The following is a 13997-nucleotide window of genomic DNA, read 5'->3' on the forward strand; positions in this document are numbered from 1 at the left end:
TGGGCGCAGCCAACTCTCCAGCAGCTTGCAAGGCTGTGGGATAGAGATGCAAAAGAAAATCTGGCATTGCTAGTTGGAAGGAGAGACACCTGCTTTTAAACATTATGACAGACTTGGTTATGAACAGGTTTTGTAGATATGCACAAATATCGCAGCACAGACGTTTTTAAAACTACAGCTGTTCTACTTTTCCGTATGTTGACGTGATAAACGACATGTTAGGGCACGTTAGTCGGAGTATGCAGAGCTGCATGTAAACAAGAGTGTAAGTGAAATATTCATTTTTATTAGTCATGTAAACAGCTTAGTTGGAGTATTGTCTTTTATTGGAATAAGGGCAAAAACAGAGATACTGCATGTAAACATACTCAGTGTTTTTAGAGACTTGTGGCCCAAAGGTTAAAAGTTTAATCTATACAGCAGACATTGTGCCATATATCACATAATTTATCTCTGAACTTCCCTTGACTTAGACACTTGCTCAGTTTGACTATGTTTCACTCAAGATTAACTGCATCATGGTGTATGTATAAGATATAATTCCTTTGACCCTTCTGTGTAGCTGGTTTATCAAAATCTTGCATTTTTCTTGTTGCATAGCAAGTGCTTCAGTGTTATTGTCACGATATCATAACACATTTCCAGATATCCAATGTTATCAATCCTGAAGGACTTTCAGCAGCCATCTTATCCCGCTATACCTTCTCTTTTCATGTACTTCCTGCCTTTCACTGTGGTCTATCAGTTGTGTCAGCACTACCGCTAAGAGGAAGGTTTATTACACAGTGGCTACAATAGCACATAATGGACCATTGTTCTGGCTTCATGTGGTAGAAAGGTCACTCGTCAAACACATTTCTTTCACCATAATGTCCCATCCTGCCATTTCTATACCCTTTTATCTGCTGTCTCCTTTTCTTTCTGCCATGCGCTCTTTTTGTTCAACCTCTGACTCTTTTCCTAGCGCTCTCTGTGCTTTTTTCATCATTTACCCCTCACGCAGAGAGTGTTTTCATCCCTCATCAAGGTTAGCTGTTAGAAAGAAAGCAGGGTTTTCCTAACGTAAATATTTTGGGACTGAAAGGGCAACGATTAGGCCAAGTGTGGTTTTCCTTCCTGTCCCATTCCAATCAACGTAATTGTAGTTGTACATTTTTAGCAACATTGCTTTTTAAGTGCATGTCATGTTGACATAGATGGAAGCCTAGATTTTGTCTGAAGAGAATACAGCTGTAGTCACCCTTGATTCACTCCAGTAAGCCCAGTAGATTCCCAGTTTCAATGCCAAAAAAGTATCATAAACATCCATATAAACCACCTTGTACATACATAAACTGGATCTGGTCTAACTACTGTTTTTATTCCCCTCAAAATATGATTAATACACAGGTTCCAATCACCAGTTTCACAGTTAGCTGTTTACTTTTGCAGGAAGCAGCTCTGTTTGCTCATGGAGGTAGTGAATGATAAATGCAGATGGCAAAACAGGCTTGTGATAAATGAAAAATGTTTATTTATCCAGTTTATTGCCAAGTAGGCTTCACTTACAAGGATTTTGATTTTGTGTATTGGTTCATAACATAAACATAGTAAAAGAAAAATGAAATTGTGAAATAACGATAGTACTGCAAAAATCAAAATCGGATTGTTTGGATGACTTGATGGATGACAACAGTGTAAGCTTACAGGGTTTTTGAAGGTTTGACATGTAAAATCTTGCAAACCTTAAAATGTAATTGTTTTTCTTGTTTTTGAAAATTTATATGAATTGAAGTGTGTTTTTTTTATTGCAGTTAATTAAAAAAACTAAAGGAGTGCAGAAAAACATTTGTTTCTCAACTGACAATGTCGCTGAGCCATTAATTGCCATTTATCAATCAAAAAATTTCATCATCTCAGATGTGAGGATTTACTGCTTTTCCCTCAGACAAGATAAGCCTGTATTGATCTCCAAAGGGGAAAATCAGGATGTATCATTGGAAATTAAATATTTTTGCATTTTGGACTGTTTGGAAAATTTTGGAAATGTCACCTTGGGCTCAGGGAATTTTTGTTGTGCGATTTTTTTCCTCTGACATTTAAAAAACTTAAAAAAGACTTAGAAAAGCATTTAATCAAAAAAAAAATCATCAAAAGAATGAATAATGGGATTGGTGGTTATATATTTCAGACCTGTTTGGACCCCATACATGGAGCTTGCTTTTTAGTCCTTTGTTCTTTACCTCAGCTCTCAAGAATTGAGATTGTGTCCTTTCTCACACACCACAACTGGTTCAAAGCTGCATCCTTCCTCACTCAGAAACTGGCCCCATTGACCCGTCCAGTGCCTTGTTATGGGGAAGGGGCTGCACGGAGAAGGCCAGGCGCTGGATTGGTATGTCTGGCCTTATCTTATCAGCCACTACGCTTGTGTATACAATCAGTAGCTGCTCCCACTTCTGCTGCTGCTGCTGCTTTCTCTGATGGAAAACACTGTTTTTCCTCTGGGTTTAAAGATAGATCCCTCAAGGGCCCTGCTTCCTTCTGCGCTATTAGATAATTGCTGAGTCTACAACCAGTACTGACGCAGCTTGCAAGTCCACAGGCTTTCATGTGACATGGGTTAAGTTGTTGGAATAAGTGCACATTTTGCTAAAAAGATTGTTCCCCCCCATCCAGATTCAGTAGGGAGCTGTTAAAGCCATCAAGTTCATTAGCAGCCTCATTTTTAGTATTTCCACCCATTTATCATTGTTTTGGGTTTTTTTTAAATCCACATTTCGTACCCACCCTCCAATGGGGAGCCTTCCTTATTAGACTTATTGTTTTATTATGCACAGCATGCAAATTTTCTGGAGGAAGCATTTCAGATTTTAGCCCGCTGAGTGTTCAGTGAAGTTGCACCCCCTACCTCGTCACTGCGCCTGTCCCATTCTCTTTCCCACTGCCATTAAAAAGGGGCCTGGAGAAAAGAGAGCAGTATGATAATTGGTAGTTGTAAAGCGCTGATAATTGGCAAGGCTGTAATTATGGGGCTGCGCGATAGGTAGTCCCCCTGCTGTAGAAAATGGTGTTGCCAGTTATTCACAAGATAATGGGCTAAAGAGAGTGTGTGATTCCTGAGTGTTTGAGTTGTTCAGTATGAGACGGAGAGGTGTCAGAGGTTTGTGTGTGTGTTTTAGAGACACAAAGAGAAAAGCATGGTAGCCATACATTAGCAGCACTCTGTGAATACAAAGTGCTTCCCTTGTATGAGGTGTTGTGGGGGCGAGAGACTGTTATGCATTGTTTATGGTATTATTCAGGGGGAATAAGCATAAATAATAGTCATTTCTGTAAAGGAAAGTTAAAAAGGCACAATAAACAGTCACATGCAGATGTTACAGTGACTCGTCTGGTGTTTTGATGTGACACCTGAGATTTACAGCGTGTCTCAGCTCAAACAAGGCTTGGGCAACATAAAGGCTTTAGCTGATACAGTGGAATTCAGTAAGGTGACAGGTTCAAATTCCCACAGAGTAGTTTTATCCCTGATTCATAAAGAATTGTCCCGCCAGTCAATCATTTCTTGTTCAGCACAAAGTATGTAGTTTTGTTTTGTATTGTGTAACACTATCTGCTTTTGGTAACTGTTTAATGTTCTGTGATTTTGTGAGTTGTCAATATAGAAAAAAGTAAATTACATAGTTAACCAACACATTCTTACTCCCGACTTGCTAGGTCAGTCAAACTATGACGCTAAAGTACTCTTCTAACATCAGTTTTGCTCAGGGAAGGCGTGTCACAAGAATGCTACAAGGATTGTGTCTTTTCAAAATGAGTTACATTTTGACAGGAAATTTACAGTTTTCTCTTACTAATTGCATACATTTCCTTCAAAATAAACTTAGAGAAAGTAGGTATAAAACTTGTTTTTTAGGATTACTTCCTTCGGTATAGGCAACAAAAGCACTTGATTAGGTTTAGAAAAAAACACCATGGTTTGGCTTAAAATAAGTACATTTGTTACTTCACGTGATATAATGTCACGTGGCACACGTTACATTTGTCACCTGACATACTTCACTAGTGTAGTGCGCTGTACATACTGGTACACTACGTTGTCATAAAAATAACTTGAGCGACTTCTGGTTTCACATTGAAAACCAACAACATTTTTCTGGATAAAATTCCAAAGTTTGTCCCATCCACTACCCATGTTGCTCATCATATGTGAACGTTTTCTGTCTTTATACCACGCCAATCACTGAGAGCATCAAAATGTGACACCATCCGATGCGTCTTATACATCTGCTAAAAGGGGCCTCCATGTATTGGTATCTTGACTGATCAAGTGTCAGTATTTGGTGAGTTGGGAGTGAGTCCAGGTTGTGTTCATGGAAAGTATTCTGTACTCATAATGTTCATCTATAAGTAATTGTTAGATACAGTCAATGCTAAGGGTCTAATGTTACCTGGATCTAGTTCTATATATCAATTCAGTGATCAATCACCCCTTACTGTTGATGTAAAGTCAAAACACCTATCCATTTCATCATCTTTAAGTTACTTCTTTATTGTGAAATTCCCATGGCACATCTGTGTCACCTTGTCTTTGAAAGCACACGTTATTACTTAACACCCAAACAGTGCTGGTGGCCTGGCACCAGGCAGACAGCAGCAAGCAGCCAAGAAAAAGTCAAAAAGACATTCACAAATCTATCCCACCCACCTGTATGGAATCGAATCAAAATCCCATCATGGCAGACTTTGTGATATGAGTGAATATTGTATCTTTGTCTCAAGAATCAATATAATATTGTATCATGATGAAACTTGTGATTTAACTCCCTCTTCAACACCCAAAAAGAAGCAGACATATTTACATATTAACAGTATATAGTTCTCTGAGGCTGTCAGTTGAACCTAAGGAGCCAAAGAAAAACAGTTTTATGCTCTATTTCAACTTGAACAGGAAACCGTAAACATGTGTCACTTACAATCCTAGAATATCAGCAAACTGCATAGATTATTTCCAGAAAGAGTCCCAAGCTACACAGAATGGTACTATTCTCACTCAGCATTGACATTTGGGCCAAAATAATTGTACTATTAATATGGCTGTTACAATCTTCACCACCAGGATCCAGGCTAAGACCAGAGAGCTGAGGGAGCGCCAGGCCAGGGAACGGGACTATGCCGAAATCCTGGACATGAGCCGCACATCGGAGAGGGCCTCTGAGGAGGAGCACCCGTACGCAGGCATCAACCCCTTGAACAGCTCTGTGGACAGCGGGCACAGCCGGCCCCACAGCCCTCGAGACGATTACCCCCACATCCATCCGCACCACCAGCACCAGCACTCCGATTCCCTCTACACCCAAGTCAGCAAGGCCCGCAATGAACGACCTCCGTCTGCAGACAGGTAGGACTGGATTTATGCATGAGTTTCATTATCTTCCAGTGCCTAAATTTTGCTTCCCTTGTGTTCTTCTTAGTTACAGTTTGGGTCGTATTCATTTTTGAATTATTTGATTTCCTTTTTCCCTTGAAAAAACAAAGTAATTACTTTGATAACACTCAAGTGTTCTATTGGAGTAACAATCCCCCCCCCCCCAGAGGCCATTTCCGCCCAAACCAGGTGGCGGGCTGCCATTCATGGTTCAGCAACCTTTTTACCTCCAATTCAAAGGCGCAATCCAGTCATGGTATGTCAGCTAAAGGTCTGTCCAGGCCTGATTCCGCCTCGCACTCCCCATTCTTGTAACTCTGAGGCAGCATTATTGCGTGGAGACGGCAGGCAGGCTATCACACCTGGAGGAGAAAATAATCACAGCAACAGAAGGCAGGCGGTAAATGTCAGCTCGCCGACTGCTAGACACAATGCACCGTTCTCAAGGGGTTGGGATGTGGGATTACTCGGGGGAGGCAGTGAGTGAATGGGAACCTTTGAATATCCGTCTCTCTTTCTGTCTCCCTTGACCTTTCTACCTCTCTTTCTTTCTGTCTTTCGTTGTTGATTTCACCTTATTCCCACATTTCCCGTTTCCCTGCCTTTCTGTGAAGCAATCTGCTGAAACTACCAACATGTCAGACCCTCTGTGTTCATAATTGGCAGCTTATTTTAAATTGATCACCCTAGCCTGGCTTGAAGATCCTTTTTTTCCCGTGCATCTGCTTTGTGTTCACATACAGCAGCCAAGTGGCATTATTAAACGTATAACCCCAAAGTAAAGTCCACTGCAGTGACATCCAGCCAAATAAAAGCCAGAAAGTTCTAAACGGCTGCGTCTTGTCAGCAGCAGCAGTTCTCAGCACTGCAGGTCTGTGCTGAGTCGCTTTCTAATCCTCCACCGATCAATGAACGGAGAGATTCGTAGCTCTAAGATGGATTTGGGGAAACGTGAAGCCAATCGAGGAAAGCCTGCAGCGTAGCAGAAACGCAGGCAGTGCAGGCAAGTACATCCACAGCTGAATGAATGGGTTTGTCTTAGTCGTGGTTTTCACGCATCCCCAGATGGCCTCAACAGCCTGTGTGTACTTCAAGAGTGCTGGAGCTCGTATTGATTCATAATTCATTGTGCTGCTGTTGTCACAGTATGTGTTTTTTTTTCTTAAATCCCTGATGTGGTCCTGTGTGGATGTATGCAGATGCACAACAGAAGATAATATACTTGCCTTACAGATATGGAGTCTTTTTTAATTAGATGAGGGAATTCACTCATAACTTAGACTCTGATCATCATTATAATAAAGTTAATAGCTCACTCATTCACCACATAAGCATTTTTTTAAGCCTTCGTGCTCTACTATGAGATGTTTTATACCTCTTTGGGGTGATAGGTTTTGTGAGCAGGCTGCCCCCCCAAAAGCCCACAACAACTGCAAGCTAATGCATCAGCACTGAAATGATTTCAGTGGACTGTTTTCTTCATCAAGCAGATATTTCAAATATTTACTTGTTCCAGCTTGTGAGGATTTGCTAATTTTTCTTCTATTTTTTTCTTTTCTTTCTTTTTATTATTGTGACTTAAATTAGGCAGTTTTGCACTGTTGGTTCGATAAAACAACTTACAGACATGATCATTCACTGTGGGAACCTGTGAATGGCCTTCTGAATATTTGTTAACATCTATAGGTAAAATGATTAATAGTCTGAAGCTAAAGAATACATTAGCTAAGAATTAAGTCTCTGGTAGTTGCAGCCTTAAAAAGGATAACCATGACCACACAACTTCGATAGTTCATTGCACTCCAGGCTTTGGCGAACTGTTCCACTGGGCTTCACAGACATAACTCTTTATTGCATTTCATTGTCACACGGCAGAGAAATTAAGCTGAGGTAATATTGGTCTTTTAATTAATATCAGCAACAGGTCGCACTTTTGTTTGACTTTGGTGGGCGTGTGGGCTTTTAGAGCACAGAACGTGCTTGGGCAAATAATGTTCTGTATATGCATTCTGCATATTACTATGGTCACATCTGTTATTTAAAGTGATACTGATTATGATCCAGCATTGTATCATGACAATGTGGGTCATTTAGCACCAATTTCAAACATTTGTTCATCTTTCTACTGCATAAACAGCCCTGTTTTATGAAAAAAAATCAGTTCCAGCAGTTAAGTAATTCTTTAAGTGTTTGTATTCATACTTGTATTCGTATATGTAGTCCTGAGGTACCCATGCTGCCCCAGACTTGATATGCTTGCTCTTTTCAGGAGGCTTTGATTACAGCAGTGTAGGTGCCAGGGACATAGACTCCTCAAAGATATTATGTTGCGTTCCCAGATCCCCAATCGTAAGAAAAATATACCTCCTGAGAGAACCAGGAAGCGTGTTTCCTGTTTCCTTTCTACCCCCTACTGAACAGGAAGTGAATTAGACCCTTGCCATGCCAAGCGCAAGAGGGAGGGAGACTCACCCAACGGCGAGAGCGTTTGTTATTATGGGATTCGAATGGCAGCGCGGACTGATATCAGAGCTTAAGCATTGTAGAGATTTGATCAAACCAATAACATGTCCATAGAAACTGAGAGTGAAGGAAAATGTTATTTTGTTCCTACGCGAACACTCCTTGTTTGAAATGACAGGCATGCCACGATAAGTTAAACAGTTTTAGATTTCATTTGAGTCAGCTTGATACTAAGGATGCTGGTGTGTAGATGTTTTTATTTTTTACTGGGTGCAATTCGGGAAATGTTTAACTAGCTCAATCTGAGGAAGTTATTGTTTTTTTTTATTCGGAGAGAAGCAGATTGATCTTTAATCTTTAATTCAGAATTTTACGATGATTTTATGCCCCAAATCCTCAGTGATGTGGTTCTCAAAATGTCACACAGTGTTTGTATAGGCCTTTTGTCAATGCCGTTATGTTGTGATTGTCACAAGATCATGGCCTAGAATCAAACTGAAGGGATAAAAGCAGTGGCAGAGAGGTTTATAAGCTTTAGTATGTAACATTGCCTTTATTCACATAACATTTATTCACATTGCACCTACCTCAATAAGGTTAAGTCTGCTTCAGGTTGCAAAAGTGTAAATTTCTCTACCTTAACTTCACAGCGAACGAAACAGTGACTGATAAGAAAAGTCAATTGACCACCGATTGTTATTAGCCAATATTTGTACTAAATAGGTTGATTTGTGGTCAGTAAAGGCTGACCAGAGAAGCAGATTAGATAACATAAAACATGCAAGAAAATTTCTCAAGATGGTGCTAAATTGGCTTCACTGGTGTGCCAGCTCTAGGTGTTTCAAAAAGACAATAAACATGCAATTTGCAAGATATGTTCATGGGAAATCATTGGTGTAGGAATGCAACCAACAACCAACCCAAGTTTTTCAAAGCTAGCTAGCACTTAGGCAGAGAGAGCAGTTTTGTTAATTTGAATAGATAATATTCAATGCTTTTAAGAATATAATGAACTGTTTATATCATCGCCATGTTTCTGCACTAGCCCCAGAATGGACAAACCAAAAACTGGCTCTTGATTGGGTATTTGTGTTTTTCGAACTTTCACGTCGGAGACCTTGGTAGCAGCCCCTCTGTGACAAGCCGAACAGCGTAAAAAAAACCCACTGATTTGTACTTTAAAAAATACGACTTACTTCAGTGTTTTTACCACAGATTGTATAAGGAATGGATGTAGCTACTGTGACATCACCAATAAGTTTGTCGTCTGCTGTTTTGTAGCCTTGGTTTGGCATTTGAGCCGTCAACATACTCGTTTTTTTGGAGGAAGAAGTCACCATGTTTGGGTGTAAGGTTGGAGCTGTGGAGGAGGGAGGGTTGGATCTGACTCACAGACAGGTTGGCAATGTGGTGGCCCCACCTTCAAATGTGCGTAACTTGGGCCTAAATAAAATATAAACGTGCAAGGTACATAAAAACTCACCCTCTGTACAGTTGTTTTAAATGTGAAAATTAGCTATAGAGACCACTGTTGTTTATTGTATCAGGCTGTAAACATGTTTATTTCTTTTGTAAAGTTGGGCATTTTCATTTGGGGGTCTATGTGGATTGACTCTGTTTTGGAGCCATAATGAATGGCAGTGTTTGGCACTTCCGTCTTGGCTTCATTTTTAAGTCTCGGAGGTTGCTGCTTGGTTTTTACTGGTTTCAATCACCTTGTCTGTTTGTTTTGAAGATGAAAAGACCTAATAATACGGCTCAGTCACTGGTAAACACCTTCGGATCAAAAGACACTGAAGGAATCCTAACCGGGAGTTCATGCTTGGCACATGGAAGTTTCAGCTGGTTGCAGTTTGCAATCCTCACCATTAGATGCCACTATATCCCACACTCTGCTCCTTTAAATTTGACTCAGCACAACAGTGAAAATATCTGCCTTTGTTGTTGCTGCTGCTGTGACTCTTCACTGTTACCACTCCTCCTGCTGCTGCTCCTCATGATAATAATAATCAACATTGTAATCATGATCTTCCTGAAGCATGTCATCCAGACTTGTCCTGGCCAAGAGGAAATTCATCCCAGGCACTGTCACTACCTTACACAACCCATTTAACAACAGGACCAAAATTTTCTCCAGTGTCCAAATGAGAATAGCAGAATCATACCGCCCCAGCGTCAGTCCCTCCTGGGGCTGTAAAACGCACAATTGCCTTTCTTAGTACCGCATTGCTTGGCAGTCGAGAGGAAACAGGAAAAAAAAAAAAAAAACATGCAGCTGCATAAATATCCATTGGAATTCATTTTTAATTGCCTCTTTTTCCTTCAAACATAGCGCTGTCAGAAATTTCAATTTAACTGCAGAGGTTTAAAAACAAAAACAACTAAAGAGGCTAGAAGGAGCTTCAGAAGCCTTTTGGGAACAGTGTGCCGTTTCCTTTGCTTTAAGGAGCATGACCACGGCGACTATAGACTCAACCAGTCTGCTGCATCAAGCCTGAAACAACATTCAGCTCATTTTGTTTCAAGCCTGCTCTGTAACATTTACTTTCAGGATTAGACGTGTCTCTTAGATGTCCTTTTATTTATGTTCACAGCTACAAATTTTAACAAGAGAGTAAATTGGAACTTGTACATGTTTCCACAGAAGCACTTGATGTTTTAGTTGTTACTCTGCTTTTATGCGTAGGTGGTACGGTGTAGTATCAGGTTGGGAACATTCTTTTTGTGAGTTTTTCTGTTTTGGCCCCCAACCAAATTGCATAACCTTGCTGCTGGGACACTGGTGGTCTGTCTTTCTCCCTTCTCAACCTGCCAAGCAAAATATTGTCCAAAGCTTAGTGTTTTTATCTCCCCCAATGTTTTCCCACCATTACAGCTAAAAAAATATTCCTCACTGGGGTCCCTGAGTGTACCGTTGGTATCTGGTATCATTTGTTGCCATGTCATTTTTCCTATATACCCTAAGAAGGTGGTTCCCAACTGGTGGGTCGCGATTCATAAGTGTGTCACAGGTCAATTCTAAATGGACCAAAAATGAATAGTGAACGTGTCAAGTTCTTAAAAAGAACACTTTATTTTGAAATACAGTAAATTTCTGGCACAGAGCTTTTATTTTAAAGGACTATTTCTGTTTATTCTTGCAATTTATGCTATTTCGTTGTGGTCTAAGCCAATGTGTTGTTTACATGTTGTGAAATAAAACTGAATATGTGGTCATTTATAATGTGTGGACCTTGAACTAATGACTAAGGAGAAATCTGGACCCTGTAACTAGACCAGCTGGGAACCACTGCAAGAAGAAGTGTAAATTATTTAGTCCCAGATAAAATCTTATGAGCTCAGAAGCCATGTGAGTTTCTTTGGCGTTCACCGCAAATTGATGAGCTGAATTTAGTAAAAACATTCAGCAGAAGCATTAAACATTTTACTGAATAGCTTTATTAGCCCTCAGCATTTGCTGTATCACTCTCCATCCCTGTTGTGTGAGTGCAAGTGTGCAGAGTGCCAAGTGAATTAGCCGCCATTGTTTTATTCCCTTCCCAACTACAAGGCAGCAGTGAATGCTGGGAAGGCTCTGAGGGATTTGGTGTGATTTGATTCTCCGCATTTCCCGAGGAGGCAGCGCTCTTATTGAATCGGCTCCATTACATTTCATCTCCACCGGGGGAATAAAGGGGCCTCAGAGGGAGCCAACGCGGTCGTGTTGTATCACAAACACACCAGAAAACAGCGACGCAGACAAACAAACAGACAGCAGTAGCCTTGCAGCTTTTCACGGGCTGATAAGGTGGTGTGTGTGTGTGTGTGTGTGTGTGTGTGTGTGTGTGTGTGTGTGTGCGCGTGTGCGTGTGCGTGTGTGTGTGTGTGCGTGCGTGTGTGCGTGCGTGTGTGTGTGTGTCTGTGTGTGTTCGCTCATGTGCATGCATTTGTATTTGACCTCATGTATGCTGTGTGCACACGTCATTTAATAACGTGCATCTGTGCTGGTGTTTGTGTTTGCTTTGTTTTGATGCAGGCACTTCTGTGTGTTTGTCGGCTTTTTGTTTTGGTGTGTATTTCCTGGAATTGTAGAAGAGTGGGAGTGACAAGTCAAAGGTGTGTGTGTGTGTGTGTGTGTGTGTGTGTGTGTGTGTGTGTGTGTGTGTGTGTGTGTGTGTGTGCGTGCGTGCGTGCGTGCGTGCGTGCGTGCGTGCGTGCGTGCGTGCGTGCGTGCGTGCGTGCGTGCGTGCGTGCGTGCGTGCGTGCGTGTGTGTATGTGAGCTACAGATAGAGTACGGTGGCAGGTATGCAGCTGCACACAGTGAATACAAAGTGTGCACCGTGTGTAAGATTCCATAAGGATTTGTGTTGAAACACGGGCTGGATTAACCAGCAAGGTGGCCCCAGGGCAAAAATGAGCCGTAAGCCCCTGTTGACCCATGTTTCTCCCACTTTCCTGTGCATTGAGTATATATCCTTTCGCCTGGCTGTACTTGGTGGCGTCATTGTATAATTTGTCCACAGACCCGAAAATCGACCGGTGCTGAAATGTAACCTGCACAATATTTGCTATATATCAATTTGGGTGATTTGCAGACAACATGAAATTTATGTAGGAAATCATCTCAAAAGCTGTACCAATCAGTATTTTCCATATTAATTATCAGTTACTATGTGTTTGTTTTGCTTCCTTACTTCTTTTTCTTCTCTGTTAATCAAACTTGCAAACAAACTCAGATAAATTGATGTTACCATACTGCAAAGTTTAGCAAAGATTAGCTTAACAGCCAGATTATTCCTTCAGACAGTAATGGAAGCCAAAACGCAACTAAATGAGACTAAATATTTGATTTTCATTTATCAGGTGGCCCGAAACCAAATCTCAGTGAATGCTTATGTTGTTCTGAGGCTGCCAGATGTGAGAAAAGGTATATATAGATATATTTGATGATAATATATCAGATGTTTTGTTCTTTGCTTTTTCCAATTCCCCATGTGGCCCCAGAAAATCAATGGATGCAGTTTTACGGCATTTTATCATTTTATTTATTTGAAAGCCCTTTATTAGTAACAACCCCTATAGATGTAGCATCTTGTTTTCAAGGGGGTCCCCAGCAAAAATAATATAATATAAGCACAACTAGACAAATTACACAAAAAAACAAATGTGAGATGATTAAAGGATAAAAAATATGCCAAAAACAAACAAACAAACAACAATTATATATATTGTACATGCAATATTACATATTACCATACAAATGTGCTGCTATTTAAATGATCACAATAATTGCCTAGTCGGTAATCCAGCCTTGGTGGAAATGTTAGCTAAAGAGCACCAGTGCATAATAGTGTTAAGTCCAGCACATGAATGGTAAAGCTCATTTTGAACACAGTCCCAGACAGCTTGCATTTGCTGCTTTGCTCTACACTTAGCAATTAATTCAAACACACCCGTCTTTCATTCAGCGTTGAGTAAACACGCAGCTAATCCAACATCCCTGTCTATACGGGGGCCTCTGAGACTCCTGACAAGGAGCCCCAGCTGGGGACCAAACACATACAAACACCAAACTGGAGACACAAACAAAAAAGGACCCAAAACTCACAAACGCACATATAGTTTCCAAGTACAAGGACGGAGAGATTTAAAAGCCCAAAAAGCTTCAGACAGCTCAAACATAGTTTTGTTGGATTTACAAATGTATAGAGAAACAGTAGGTGCTGCTATTTTATATTGTATGATGGGATCAATGGAAAATAAGTCTGTCTCATTTGAAATCCCCCCTAATCCATTTACCAACAGACATCATCTGTGTTGTTTATTTCACTGTCAGTACCATGTTTCTGTAATCTCACACATATGACCTTAAAGCGCTTGTTAATCTGTTTATCTCCTCTGCTCTTGCTCCATATAAAGGCATCTGTCTTGTTTGATGATTTAACACATTAATATGTCATGGTTATTCTTGTACAATGGTTAATTTCCTGTGGAACTGGATCAAAGATGGTGCCCTGCAAAATCTTGTCGGATCCACAAAATCACCCTTCAAATTTTAAATTTTTCAAAAATGCTCTGTATCTGATGTCGGCCATACAACGAATGACTTCACACAAGTTTTTGGAAATTTCCAATGTCGAGAAA

General features: G+C 40.6%; 1 protein-coding gene across 16 annotated transcripts in view; it reads left to right on the forward strand.

Annotated features, from left to right (window-relative positions):
* Positions 1 to 13997, forward strand: part of LOC121951641 (partitioning defective 3 homolog) — a 315087-nt gene that overhangs the window by 237326 nt on the left and 63764 nt on the right. For all 16 annotated transcript variants that reach the window (XM_042498044.2, XM_042498056.2, XM_042498052.2 and 13 more), the window contains one exon: positions 5102 to 5383. In XM_042498044.2, the coding sequence (XP_042353978.1) occupies positions 5102 to 5383 (282 nt within the window). The remainder of the gene's footprint in view (positions 1 to 5101; positions 5384 to 13997) is intronic.

This window comes from Plectropomus leopardus, chromosome 12 (genome assembly GCF_026936395.1).
Source record: "Plectropomus leopardus strain MGB_pleo_1.0 chromosome 12, ASM2693639v1, whole genome shotgun sequence".
In the NCBI taxonomy this organism is placed as follows: Eukaryota; Metazoa; Chordata; class Actinopteri; order Perciformes; family Serranidae; genus Plectropomus; species Plectropomus leopardus.